The sequence below is a fragment of the Ornithorhynchus anatinus genome, chromosome 1 (assembly GCF_004115215.2).
Source record: "Ornithorhynchus anatinus isolate Pmale09 chromosome 1, mOrnAna1.pri.v4, whole genome shotgun sequence".
Classification (NCBI taxonomy): Eukaryota; Metazoa; Chordata; class Mammalia; order Monotremata; family Ornithorhynchidae; genus Ornithorhynchus; species Ornithorhynchus anatinus.
Genome location: NC_041728.1, coordinates 10,186,926 through 10,199,825, shown reverse-complemented (window position 1 = coordinate 10,199,825; position 12,900 = coordinate 10,186,926). Strand labels below are relative to the sequence as shown.

General features: G+C 48.3%; 2 protein-coding genes across 13 annotated transcripts in view; one reads left to right on the top strand and one right to left on the bottom strand.

Moving 5' to 3' along the window:
• CAST (calpastatin) overlaps nucleotides 1–12,008 on the top strand; it is a 162,848-nt gene extending 150,840 nt beyond the window's left edge. For 9 of the 11 annotated variants that reach the window (XM_029073088.1, XM_029073068.1, XM_029073080.1 and 6 more), the window contains 10 exons: nucleotides 814–861; nucleotides 983–1,072; nucleotides 2,125–2,223; nucleotides 3,089–3,193; nucleotides 3,448–3,540; nucleotides 6,003–6,041; nucleotides 6,264–6,356; nucleotides 7,000–7,062; nucleotides 8,049–8,114; nucleotides 9,756–12,008. In XM_029073088.1, coding sequence (XP_028928921.1) covers nucleotides 814–861; nucleotides 983–1,072; nucleotides 2,125–2,223; nucleotides 3,089–3,193; nucleotides 3,448–3,540; nucleotides 6,003–6,041; nucleotides 6,264–6,356; nucleotides 7,000–7,062; nucleotides 8,049–8,099 — 681 coding nt within the window. In that variant the 3' untranslated portion in view covers nucleotides 8,100–8,114; nucleotides 9,756–12,008. The remainder of the gene's footprint in view (nucleotides 1–813; nucleotides 862–982; nucleotides 1,073–2,124; nucleotides 2,224–3,088; nucleotides 3,194–3,447; nucleotides 3,541–6,002; nucleotides 6,042–6,263; nucleotides 6,357–6,999; nucleotides 7,063–8,048; nucleotides 8,115–9,755) is intronic. The other 2 variants (XM_029073043.1, XM_029073051.1) reach the window with 2 other exon arrangements.
• LOC100081570 (endoplasmic reticulum aminopeptidase 1) overlaps nucleotides 12,007–12,900 on the bottom strand; it is a 34,923-nt gene continuing 34,029 nt past the window's right edge. For both annotated transcript variants that reach the window (XM_029073022.2, XM_039911129.1), the window contains exon 20: nucleotides 12,007–12,545. In XM_029073022.2, coding sequence (XP_028928855.1) covers nucleotides 12,387–12,545 — 159 coding nt within the window. In that variant the 3' untranslated portion in view covers nucleotides 12,007–12,386. The remainder of the gene's footprint in view (nucleotides 12,546–12,900) is intronic.

Sequence of the window (12,900 nt, the reverse complement as noted above, 5' to 3'; positions counted from 1 at the left end):
CCATTTCCCCGATCAGGTAACTGAGACCCAGAGAAGTGAAGTGATATGCCCAGGGTTACACAGCAAACAAGTGGTGGAGCAGGGGTTAGAATCCAGGTCTTTCTGACTCCCAGGCCCATGCTGTATCCACCGGGCCACCCCGCTTGATGGCGAGAAGGAATGGGAGGCTGCCTGCCTCCCTCCCAGCCCAGCCGTTTGCTGGGCCCCATCTTTAATCACTTGCCAATGGGAAGCAGTGGAAAGAACACAGACCTGGGAATCAGAGGACCTAGTTTCTAATTCCAGTTCTGCCACATACTGCTGTTTGACCTTGGTCAAGTCACTCAACTTCTCTGTACCATAGTTCCCTCATTTGCAAAATGGGGATTTAATACCTGTTCTCCCTCCTACTTAAACTGTAACCTCAGGACTGGGAACTAACTCACAATCTTGTATCTATACCAGCATTGTCATTTGCTTGCTGTGTGCCAGGCACTGTACTAAGTGCTGGGGCAGATACAAGCAAATTGGGTTGGACACAATCCCTGTTCCACGTGGAGTGCTCAGTCTCAATCCCCATTTTACAGATGAGGTAACTGAGGGCCAGAGAAGTGACAGGACTTGCCCAGCAGACAAGTGGAAGAGCTGGGATTAGAACCCACGACCTTCTGACTCCCAGACCTGTGCTCTGTCCGCTAGGCCACCCTGTTTGTAGCTGGCATTCTTCTCGTTTCTTGAAACAATAGTGTCGAGAGCGTAAGGTGTCTGTGGTGTCTGCAGCTTTGCACTTCTGCTCAGGGTTGAGACAATTCAGCTCTCGTGTTTTCATCGTAGGATAAAGACGGAAAACCGCTCCTGCCCAAGGCCACGGACAAACATCCGGTAAGGGGGCTTCTCCCTCTCTCATTCATGGCCATCTAAGTATCTGTGACGCCGACAGATGGTTTTCTCTCCGGTCCCCGAGAGAGCTGAGGGTGATGGGTTCATTTCTGGCTGCCTGCAGGCTATGAGCGACGACGACCTGCTGGATGCCCTGTCTGAAGGCTTTTCTTCGGCCCCGGTCACTCAAGCGGCCCCTCTCCCCGTGGCCAAGGTGAGTCTGGCGCTGGCTAGTCACTTCGCTGCCTCCTTGGGATGGAGCGCGCCGGAAGAGGTGGAGCGAAGCGGCCCCCTCCCGCTGGCCTCGAATCTGGCCTTCAGCTGCTGAGGGCGGGATCCTGAGAGAACGAGAACACCTTGGAATTCTGTCTTGAATTCTTCAAGTCCTTAGTGAGCACTAGAAGATAGGGGATCTAGAGGGGATACCGGAAGCTGGATGCTGGGTGTTCAGTCATAAGCCAAAATGATGAAGAGCAGCCCCCTCCATATCACTTGAAAAATGCTCTGAAAAACTCCAAAAATGACTGTTTCATGTTTCTTCTTGACCACACTCAGTTCCTTGCACTGCCAGTATCACCCAGCCCCATCACTTTGTTTCTCTAATGCCAACCTTCTCTCTCTACCTCGGTCTCGTCTATCTCGCCGCCCAACTCCTGCCCACGTCCTGCTGCTGGCCTGGGATGCCCTCCTTCTTTATATCTGTCAGACAATTACTCACCCCCACTTCAAAGCCTTTATTGAAGGCCCATCTCCTCCAAGAGACCTTCCCTGACTAGGCCCGCATTTCCTCTTCTCCCACTCCCTCTGTGTCACCCTTATACTTGGATTTGCTCCCTTTTTTACCCCTCCCTCAGCCCCTCAGCACTTATCTATGTGTCCATAATTTATTTATATTAATGACTCTCTCCCCATGGTGTCTGTAAGCTCGTTGTAGGCAGGGGACATGTCTACCAACTCTGTAATATTGAACTCTCTCAAACACTTAGAACAGTGCTCTGCACCTTAAGTGCTCAATAAATATGGCTGATTGAGTCCTTGAAAAAAATAACCTCCTAGGAATGTGTTTCTGGAAGCTCAGAGTTAGAAAGTGAAGGTGGGCATGAGGATGGTAGCAGAGCCGAATCATCCAGTGCCCCTTTCTGTCCCCTGGAAAAGAGTGTTGAGCTAGGTAAAATGACTTACTAGAAAAAAAATCCGTCTGGAGCATTCTGGCTAATAGAAGCCTCGGGTGTGTCAGCCCCTGACTGCTTTGCTTTTGTCTTTCAGAAATCCGCAGCCAAGAAGGCCTCCCCTGTGACATCAGAAGTGGTCTCCTCTTCTTCGGCTCCTCAGTCCCATGCCGCCGCCCTGCCCCCACCCACCTCAGTGAGCACTGGGGGACGTGGGTGGGGGCTGGGGTGGAAGACTGGTTGTTTACAATAATAATAATAATTTTGGTATTTGTTAAGCACTTACTGCGTGCCAGGCACTCTACTAAGTGCTAGAGTAGATACAATCAAATTGGGCTGGACACAGTCTCCTGTCCCATGGGGGCGTTCACAGTCTCAATACCCATTTTACAGTTGAGGTAACTGAGGCCCATTGAAGTGATGTGCCCAAGGTCACGCAGCACACAAGTGGTGGAGCTGGGATTAGAACCAATGACCTTGTGACTCCCAGACCCATGTTCTATCCACTAGGCCAGACTACTCCTGGTTCCAGCTGAGATGTTCCACAGAAACTAGCAGGGGCAGTTTGTAGACATGTTCCCTGCCCAAAATTCATCCCTTCATGGGACAAAGGTGTTATTAGTACAGTGCTTTGCACACAGTAAGCGCTCAATAAATACCATTGAATGAGTTATGTAATGGCACTTATTGTGTGCAGGACATCATACTAAATGCTTGGGAGAGTAGAGAAGCAACGTGGCCTAGTGGATCGAGTATGGGCTTGGACGTCAGAAGGTCTTGGCCTCTGCCGTTTTGTCTGATGTGTGACCTCGAGCAAGCCACTTCACTCTTCGGTGCCTCAGTTACCTCATCTGTAAAACAGGGGTTAGCCCCATTTAGGACAGGACTTATTTGCTTGTATCCACCCCAGTGCATCGTATGGTGTCTGGCACATAGTCACTGCTTAAGAAGTACCACCATCATCATTATTATTATTATTATTATTACTACAATACAGTAGAGTGGTAGCTATGGTCCCTTACCTAGAGGAGTTGACTTTTTTTTTCTCTTTTTCCTTTTAGCAGGATGACCAAGGGCTGGATGATGCACTGGACCAACTCTCTGACAGTCTAGGGCAAAGGCAACCTGACCCAGATGAGGACAAGCCAATGGAGGACAAAGTCAAGGTAGAGGAGCGGGCTGGCCTCGGGGGAAGAGCACGGGCCCCGGGAGACAGAGGACCTGAGTTCTAATGCCGACTCCACTTCCTGCTGCATGACCTTGGGGAAGTCACTTAACTTCTCTGAGCCTCAGTTACCTCATCTCTAAAATGGGGATTAAGTCTTAAACTCTGCGCACAGTTAGCGCTCGATAAATACCATCGATTGATTGTGAGAAGTTGTAGAAATGAATATTGATTCTGCCCGGTTGGTGTTTCTAGGAAAAAGCTAAAGCGGAACACAGAGACAAGCTAGGTGAGAGAGATGACACTATCCCCCCTGAATACAGGCATCTCCTGGATAACGATGACCAGGTAAGCAGGACTGGAGTACTGTCTGCATTTGAGGATTTTCTTTTTACAGTGACTTTTCACCGGATTTTGCCATGGCCTAGTGGAAAAAGCAAGGGCCTGGCAGTCACAGGCCCTTAGTTCTGATCCTGGCCCCCATACTTGTCTGTTCTGTGACCCTGGGCAAGTTGCTTAATTTCTCTGTGCCTCAGTGACCACATCTGTAAAATGGGGATTAAGGCCGTGAGCCTCATGTGAGACAGGGACTGTGTCCACCCTGATTAGCTTCTATTTAACTCAGCGCTTAGTTCAATGCTTGGCACATAGTAATGGCTTAATAATATTAATTATGGTATTTGGTAAGTGCTTACTGTGTGCCAGGAACTGTACTAAGTGCTGGACAAATACCATTTAAAAAAAAAAGTCGTGGAATACACTTTGGTTGTAATGGAGACGTTACGGGTGTTAAAGGCAAGAGACACTTCTACTGATATGCTCTTATTGGGGAGGAAAAGTACAACTGTAAAGTGAAGCTCCTTGTGGGCAGGGATTATGTCTACCAACTCTATTGTACTCTCCCAAGTGCTTAGTACGGTGCTGTGCACACAGTAAGTGCTCAATAAATAAAATTGATTAATTGAAGTTAAGTAGATAACTAGGTGCAGAACATCAGTATTTATTGAGGCTCTGCTTAAGGAAAATCCTGGGCAAAGCACAATGGAATATCATTTTAACCTTCTCCAAAAGAAGAGATTTTTCTCTCCATTTTTAGCTAGTTGGGGGCTATCCTTGACTCTGCCACTTACCTGCTCTGTAACTTTGGACAAGCAGCATGGCCCAGTAGATAGAGCCCGGGCCTGGGAGTCAGAAGGACCTGGGCTCTAATCCTGGCTCCACCACCTGTCTGCTGTGTGACCTTGGGCATATCACTCAACTTCTCTATGCTTCAGTTACCTCATCTGTAAAATGGGAATTACTGTTGTGAGCCCCGGATGGAACAGGGACTCTGTCCAACCTGATTTGCTTGTATCTACACACCAGTGCTTAGAACAGTGCTTGACACATAGTAAGCATTAACAAATGCCATCACTATTATTATCATTATTATTATTTCCCTTAATTTATCTGAGCCTGTTTCATCATCTGTAAATTGAGGATTAAAGACCAGTTCTCCCTCCCACCATGTTTGGCATGTAATAAGCGCTTAACAAAGACCCTAACAATTATTGGTATTAGCTCTAAAATTAGAAGGTCACCTTAATATGAGGGGCCAAGGAATTATAATCTGTATCAATCGCGGGTGTGGATACTTGTTAATTGGAGAATTTGGAGGAGAACTCTACTCTGGTACCCACGACATCCGGGTCTCTCCGACCCTGGGCCTATCACTTCCTGAGCAATACACAGTGCACGTAGAGCCCCACTGACTCAGAATCACTCAGCTTCCTGAATAGGTGGGCCATGTTGGAGTGTAAATAAGCAGCAGAATTGGCAGCTAGGGAGGATTCTGTTCATCAGGTGGGATAACCCATTCTGAATGTGCAGATGATGATTGAAAATTGTCAAATGGTTCCAAGGCAAGCGTCACTTAATCAGTGGTATTTATCGAGTGCTTGCCGTGCATTCCCGAGGGCTGTACAGTACAACAGAGTTGGGAGATGTGGTCTCTGTCCACTTGGAGCTAACAGTCTGCAGAAGGAGACGGACATTAAAATAGTTTAGGGATGTGGTAGATGATGGTAGAGTAAAAGAATCTGTATAGAAGTGCTGTGGAACTGGGGAGAGGATCGAAGTGTTTAAGAGGTACACGGCCAAAGGGCATGGTCGACACAGAAGGGAGGGTGAATAGGGCAAATAAAGGGAAGGCCTCTTGGAGGAGGTGTGATTTTAGGAGGGGTTTTTTTAAGGTGAGGAGAGTGGTGGACTGTCAGATATGAAAGGGGAGGGAGTTCCAGGTCTGAAAGAGAAAGGGTCACCTTTAGATCTGCCTCTGGACTACGATAGAAGTAAGGCAGGGCAGGAGTGTGGGGGAATCAGGGCTTCTAAAGGTCTCCGATCGGTGGTATTTTTTGAGCTCTTACTATATACAGAACTCTTTACTATGAGCTTGGGAAAATACAGTCCAGTAGAGTACAGTCCATGAGGAGCTTACTGCCTAGAGGAGGGGAAGCTTACTGCCTAGAGGAGGGGACAGACATTACTATGTAGGGGGCAGGGAATGTGTCTGTTATTGTTGTACTCTCCCAAGCTCTTAGTACAGTGCTGTGCAAATGGCAAGCGCTCAATAGATACGATTGAATGAATGAATAAGTAAATAGAGGCTATCTACAGCCGGATGGATCTTCCAGGGGGTCTGAGGCAGCGGAGTCCCGCTGTCCCCTGAGAGCAGGGCAAAGGCTGATGTGATCTCGCTTTGTACCCGGCTCTGGGGGAGGGGCAGGAAGGCTGCTGAAACTCGATGGGCAAAATGTGATCTTGTTTTTCAGGGGCGCCCAGTGAAGCCACCACCTCCTGAGGAGCCCAAGGTAAGAGCCACAAGAGTTTGGTTCAGTGTTGCCTCTGGTTTCCAGAGTTGAATTTTGGCCACGGTGGGGTGGGGGATGGTCTGTGTCTTCCTGAGTGTAGCAGGGAAGGGCTGTTAAGGTGAGAAACCAAGCTCCTCTGTGAGGAGGAAAGCGAGAATGCCCCTGAGCATTTCTATGGACGCCTCAGTGAGGCTCTGTCACTCACGGTGGCGGCTCTTTCAGAATCCCTCAGATGCCCGAGATCCTATCGACGCTCTGTCTGGGGACTTCGACGGCTGCGCCGAACCTCCAGAGGCTCCCAAGAAGTCGGCCAAGGTGAGCGATTTTCTGACGGAAGAGGTCAGGCTGTGGAGACCTGGGGGATTTCTTGAGTTGGGACTCAGGCAAGCAGATCACATAAACATGGGCCGGCGCACGTGATCCACACTGCCACTACTGACGTCCTTCTCGTATTTGTCAGTTCCAGGTTAAATTCCTCCAATCCTCCTTTGTAAAACTCGCACTTGACTAGTTCCCTTAGTTACCTCATCTGTAAAATGGGGACTACTGCTGTGAGCCCCATTACACACAGGGACGGTGTCCAACCTGATTCGCTTGTATCTACCCCAGCACTTAAAACAGAGCTTGACACATAGTAAGCCATAACAAATACCATCGCTATTATTATTGTTATTATTTCACTTATCATCATCTGTTAACGATGGTGGCTCCCTGCAGGGCACACCAAGTGGGAAGGTGGGGAATGATGAAATGAATTCGTGCTCTCTGGAAATGAGGCAGATCGAAGGGGCTGGGGGAGCTGAGACCCCTGGGTGCGTGACAAAGATCCCCTCCCTCGATCCGTTGATCCCGCCTTTGTGCCCGTGAGAAGGCTGGGGTCGTTAGGCCGAGGGCAGAGACAGTTGGCAGGCCGCCCGTTAATGACCTCACGTGGCTGACTCTGTGTCTATTCCCATAGGACCGAAGTGGAAAGGCTGCAAAACCCAAGAGCCAGGTGAGCTCCCAGGCTGCTGCTGCCCAGGTAAACGGGGCCCGGGAAGGGCAGGTGGGCACTGGGGAGTGTAGCCAGAGCCCTCAGGCTGCTGCCTGGGTAGCCGGGGCCCAGGAAGGGCAGCTGGGCACAGGGGAGTGTAGTCAGGGCTGTTAGTGCCTCACCCAAGTACCCAGAATCCGGGGAGGGCGGCTTGGCAAGAGGGAGTGTCGTCAGAGCCCCCAGGCTGCTGCCCGGGTAACTAGAGTCTGGAAAGGGCAGCTGGGCATAGGGAGGGTAGGCAAAGTTCCTGGGATCCTGCCGGCATAACCAGAGTCCGGGGAGGGTGGCCGGGCCCAGGGGAGTGTAGATGAAGTACCTTTCCCCTTCCATGGCCATGAGATCCCATTCCTGTTCAAAAAGCCTCCTGCTCTCAGGGAAGGGTAATTTCCCCCCATTGAAGTAGGGGTGCCAGTTTGGAATCTCTCCTACCTGTGGTTTATCTTAGTGCCTGTCTCCCTGGTTAGATTGGAAGGCTCTTGGGGCAGGGATCATGTCCGCTAGCTCTAGTATACTCTCCTAGGGGTTTAGTACAGTGCTCTGGACACAGTAAGTGTTCAATAAACACCACTGATTGAGCCTATCTTCACCAATGCAGGATTTCAGTTACCCCTCCCGTTCCAGACCTATTTCTGTGTCCGGAGGAGGGGAGGGAAATGGGGACAGGAGGGTCAAGCAGAATCTGACCCACACAGTCTGACGGTCAACACTAGGTGATTCAAGCCTACCCAAGACTGCGGGCTCCCAGACTGGGGAGAAATAGAAACAGAAACAAAAGATTATAGAGACATTCTGGTCTGAGGATTCTGCCCTTTCTCCTCCTCCCTTGAGGGAAACAGTCTAATCTGGCCATCCAGAACCCCGCTCCTGTCACCTCCCTCCAGTACACTTGACTTGCTGTTAAGATGAAATGAGTTGGGCCTCTTAGGATACATGCAAGAGAGAGTTCTGGCCAATCGCTCTGCTTTCACTTTCAGGCAAAGGAGCCATCTTCCCAGAAAAAGTCTGACGGAAAAAAGACCAGTTAAAGTTCAAGCCGTTCGGTAAGAGAGAGCACGTCTTTTGTTGCCATTTGAGTCCTGTCAGCTAAATCTATCGCTTTCAGACTATCTAGCCCCCCACCAGCTCAAATTGGAGGAGGGAACCCAGTGTTGAATTACATACACCCTGATCAATTATTCCATGATAAGCATGTAGTAAATGGGCTCAGTTTCTGGAATGCTCAAATAAAGGACCTGAGTAGACGGCTATATTAAAGTCCCATGGTAGGCTCACTGGAGAAAATCAACGTCCGCAGCGAAAAATGTTTGATGTGGTCAGTCCGTCAACTCTGTTGCTTGGCAGATTACAATAGGCTCAGTCTAGTGCTCTGCTCCCAGGAAGCACTCAATAAATACTACTGATGGATTGATTTTTCCCCAGTACAATGCCTGGTGTTGGGCAGTAGAGGTTTTCATACCCCAGAGTAGACAGAAGACTACAGGTGCTTAAGATGGCTTCCGCTCATCAGTCCTGAGGTAAATCTGGACACAGCGTGAGGATGGGGAAAGAGGGCAGAGTACCCAGAAAATTGCTCTCCTTTGGGATCGCGGCCAGGGTCGAAGAGCGTGGAAGCACCCTGGGTTTGTGCAGTTTGCCATTCCCAGGGGAAAAGAGTTCAGGCTGTGCTTCCACTCTGCCCCAGAGAGGTGGGCTTCTTCCTGCTTCACCTCCTCACACGCTGAACTGGGCCAGGGGCCCAGAATGTTAAAGAAATCAGGCAGAGATCATAATGAAAGCCATTTTTGGTTGGGCTTTCAGGAGAGCTTCATTTTTGAAGAAGAACGATAAGGAAGTTGGCTGCAATTATCTGGACATTAATGTTCTCTTTGAGTGAGTGGCATGAGGAGAGACTGAAGCAGGGGGAATAGGGGACCTGGCATGAAGAATAGGACATCAAAATTATAATAATGAGGGTACTTATTGACTATAAGTCAATAGTATAGTATAGTATAGCATTGACTATAAGCCAAGCACAGAAAAGCAGCACATTCTAGTGGATAGAGCACAAGCCTGGGGGTCAAAATGTTCTAATCCTGGCTGTGCCACTTGTCTGCTGAATGACCTTGGGCAAGTCACTTCACTTCTCTGTGTCTCAGTTACCTCATCTATAAAATGGGGATTAAGACTGCAAGCCCCATGTTGGACATGGACTGTGTCCAACCTGATTAGCTTGTTTCTACCCCAGGACTTATAGTACAGTGTAGTACAGCCCATAGTAAGCGCTTAACAAATACCATTTAAAAAACGCAGTGCTAAGCAGTCAAGGGTAGATAATCAGATTAGATTCAGCCCCTTTCCCCCATGGGGCTCAGAGAGCCAGGGTGGGGAGGCGGAGGCTTAGAGAGGTTAAGCGACTTGCCCAAAGTCACACAGTAGGCCATCGGTGAAGCCAGGACAAGAATCCAAGCCCCTCACTCCCACCTACTCAGGCATGCCTACCTCCCCTATTGCCTGTGAGCAATCCAATTCCCAAATGTCCTTCAGAGGTGGGTTTTCCCACTTCCCTAGCTGCCAGACTCTTAACTTAATTGGCTGCCTGGGGCATATGGCCCCTCTTGTTTGTTAATCCATTTCTGATAGATGTAGCACTGGAACTTAAATTGTCAAACATTTGACCTGTTCCCTTCTTTGCATTCTTTTAGGAGATCTACATATTGTATAAATCTCAGCGGGTGGACAGCAACTTTCGAAGAAAAGGCTATTGCGGCTAGCGATTATTCAGGGTGGCTTTCATTCAGTGGTTTTCATGTCTTGAAGTACTGAAAAATATTTTCTTATTCTTTTCTGGGAAAGGAGTGGGTTTCGTCCTTGGGCAGTGGCTTATTGCACTGAACATTACTGTACTTGGGACTTAAAAAAAAAAGTAATGGTCTTCAGTTAGGAGAGAAAGGATGCCTTATATTTGTACAAATTCTATTTTCCTTGTACTTTCTGCCTGTCTCCATAGTGCTCTAATTCCACATTCCTGGGTTTTTAACATTTGAAAAAGGACATTTTTCCTGTTCTGGAAAGCAGTTGGTTGTGGTTACCCATCTGTCACTTGGGAGAAGGATGAATGAAAATTTGGTGATGAAGCACCTGGCTCTTTAGGAGTGGCTGAGAAACTGTCAAAACCTAGGCAGTACCAGTACCTATCTGCAGATCCACAGCCAAGAGGTCACCTTTCCCAATATGTTATCTTTGCCAAGCATTGAGGTTTCCTGGACACTTGCACTAATGTGAAATCCAAAGACCCTGCCTTAATCACCTGTACCGCCTTACCCAGAGGCTGAATGAGGAATAAAACAGCAAGAGTAAAATCCCACCCTGAATCAAGGACAGAACCCAAGCACGAAGCAATTCAAGTTTTCACGCATTGAACTGTTGCTGCTTCTCTTCCTAACCAGTTATGCAAGGCCCCGAGGAAAAACCGAAACGCCTGTGTCAAACTTGAAAATAGTGTCAAAGCAATAATTTGTTCCAAATTATTAAACATTAGTCTTTGCACTGAAAGCTTTGGGACTGGTGAAAACTGAATTTACCGAACAAATGAGAGAACATAAAATTTCTTCTCTGTATTAAAGCGATAGAGTTGCGGATTCCATCTTCCCGATCAAATAAGTGCTACTCTCCAGTGTGCTACAAGTGTGAATAGTTGGTAAAATCCTTTGTGAGGCCAATGTGTGTTCTGGACAATCTTTGTAGGATTAGTAGAATGTGGATAAACGTTCGGCGTCGTAACACTTTGCTTCCTTGTGGTTGGCTGACAGGGGAAGAGATGCTGAGCTGCCGGGTAAGTTTTATGTGCGACCTGGGGCTCTTGCTGCAGATTTGGACTTTGTACTGATTTCATTGCACAGGGGGGCCTGGAGGGACAGTACCCAGAGTGCACCTGAGCACTCACTCTCCTTCATTTTCACTTCAGGTGCTTCTTGCAGCCCCAGAATAGGGGCCTAATCGAAGCTGGCTTCCCCGCCGTCTTTGGACAGAAGCACCCACGTGGCTCACCTTAAGGCTGCAGCTTGGAGCATTGTCTGGGTGACTTCCTTGCTTCTGCTAGGCTAGCAGTGGCCATTGTCCCACTGGTTCTTGGCTCTGACTGCCTAGTCCTAGTGTCCGAGAGCAGAGCTCTTAGTAGCCCTGGACATCTGCTCGCCAAAAAAGCCCGATGCAGGCTGACTTGGTGGGAGAGTGTCTATTTGATGTGGGAAATGAGCCCAAAGACAAAAGGCCCACCCTCTGCCCTTTCTGCCCTGGGCAGCTGGGGCAGTGTAATAAGTGTGGTATTTAAATGTTAAGCACTGGGGCAGATATTGGCCGCACCCTCACGGGGCTCCTGATCTAAGGGGGACATTTTACAGATGAGGAAACAGAGACACAGAGGACTAAGTGACTAGCCCATCCATGGTTGCACAACAGGATTAAAACCCAGGCCTCCCAGCTCTGAGTTCTTTCCCTTAGGGCACTGGCATTTTTTTCCTCACTTGCAGAAGAGAGAATCTATGCAGCAAATCAGCATTAGCCAAAGATGGAGCAATCAACACTAAACCTGAATATGGAATTCAGGGCCCTCTCCCCTCCCCTCCCTGCTCAAGCCTCTCTCCGGATATCTCCTGCTGATTAGCAGAGAGTGCGGAGGTGCTGAGGATCTATCCAGGTGGCAGTAAGTTGTTGCCACCAACACCCACCTTGAGAAAACAGGAACAGAGAAACCGAATCAGCTTTCTGCAACCGAATGGCTAAAGGAGGTACGCTGTGGCCACGATCTGTTCACCAAACTGATTCCTGCTGCTAGCTACCAGTTCCCCAGATGAAAAGGCACTGCCATCTTCCTATCCCTTTAAACTATTAGAAAGTATAATAGAATATTACATTGAAAGCCAGAAAAAATGCCATTAAAAACCATTTCAACAGTTTGGGTTTGTGTTTGTTTTTACTAGGAAAATAGGTCATTCTTAAGTTTTATCTACTGTCATCAAATGCAAAAGGTAAGGTCATTCACATAATTTAGCATCCTACCCTGACTTTGAATCCCATCCTAGCCCTGTATTGCTTACCCTCTTCAAACACTTCCCGCACCCGTGCCAGATGCACTCACAGCCCTGAATGACTTGGTGGTCCTGTTTGATTTCAATATGAAGCTGTCCAAATCCCACCTCAACCTATAATTTCTTTTCCAGGCAGGACCTTACCTAATTCAGTCCTTTAAAATTTGGATAATTTTGGAATAGTGAAAAATCCATTCTGAATGTTGGTAACCAAAATGATCTGGAGGCAGCCATCCAGGGATTTTCCTACAGTTCCACTCCTTTGCTTTGATTTTGCAACCACACTTTGATCTTTTCAAAGTTTGCGTCCATCCAGCGTATGTTTTCTTCGATCGTTTCCACTGTCTGTTGAACACAGCGAAGCTGGGACCCATTTTCTTTCAAGGAGCTGAAGAATCCTTTCACCTTTTGGGGGAAAAGGAGAAGAGCAACTTTAAGGTCTGTTGACTCTTAACTGGCATCAGGCCCAGACTGAGATAGGGGAGCCCAGGCTCCAGTGCCAGCCCGTGGGCACCCAGAAGGCCCAAGTGGCAGGTTGCAGTTCTGAGCTCCAAGTTTCCTCTCTGTGGGTGGCTGGAGGACTGAAGAATTCCATGTCCCCAGAGTTTGTGACTGATGTTTAACTTAACATGACCCTTTAGATGTGTCTCTTTTCAGAAGAGAAGACAGTGCCAGGAGCCTCAAACGTTCAGTGTAACAGAACAAGAGATGGCCTTTTCAACCCCACACACTGAGGTGAATTTCACTGTTGGTGGTGTCT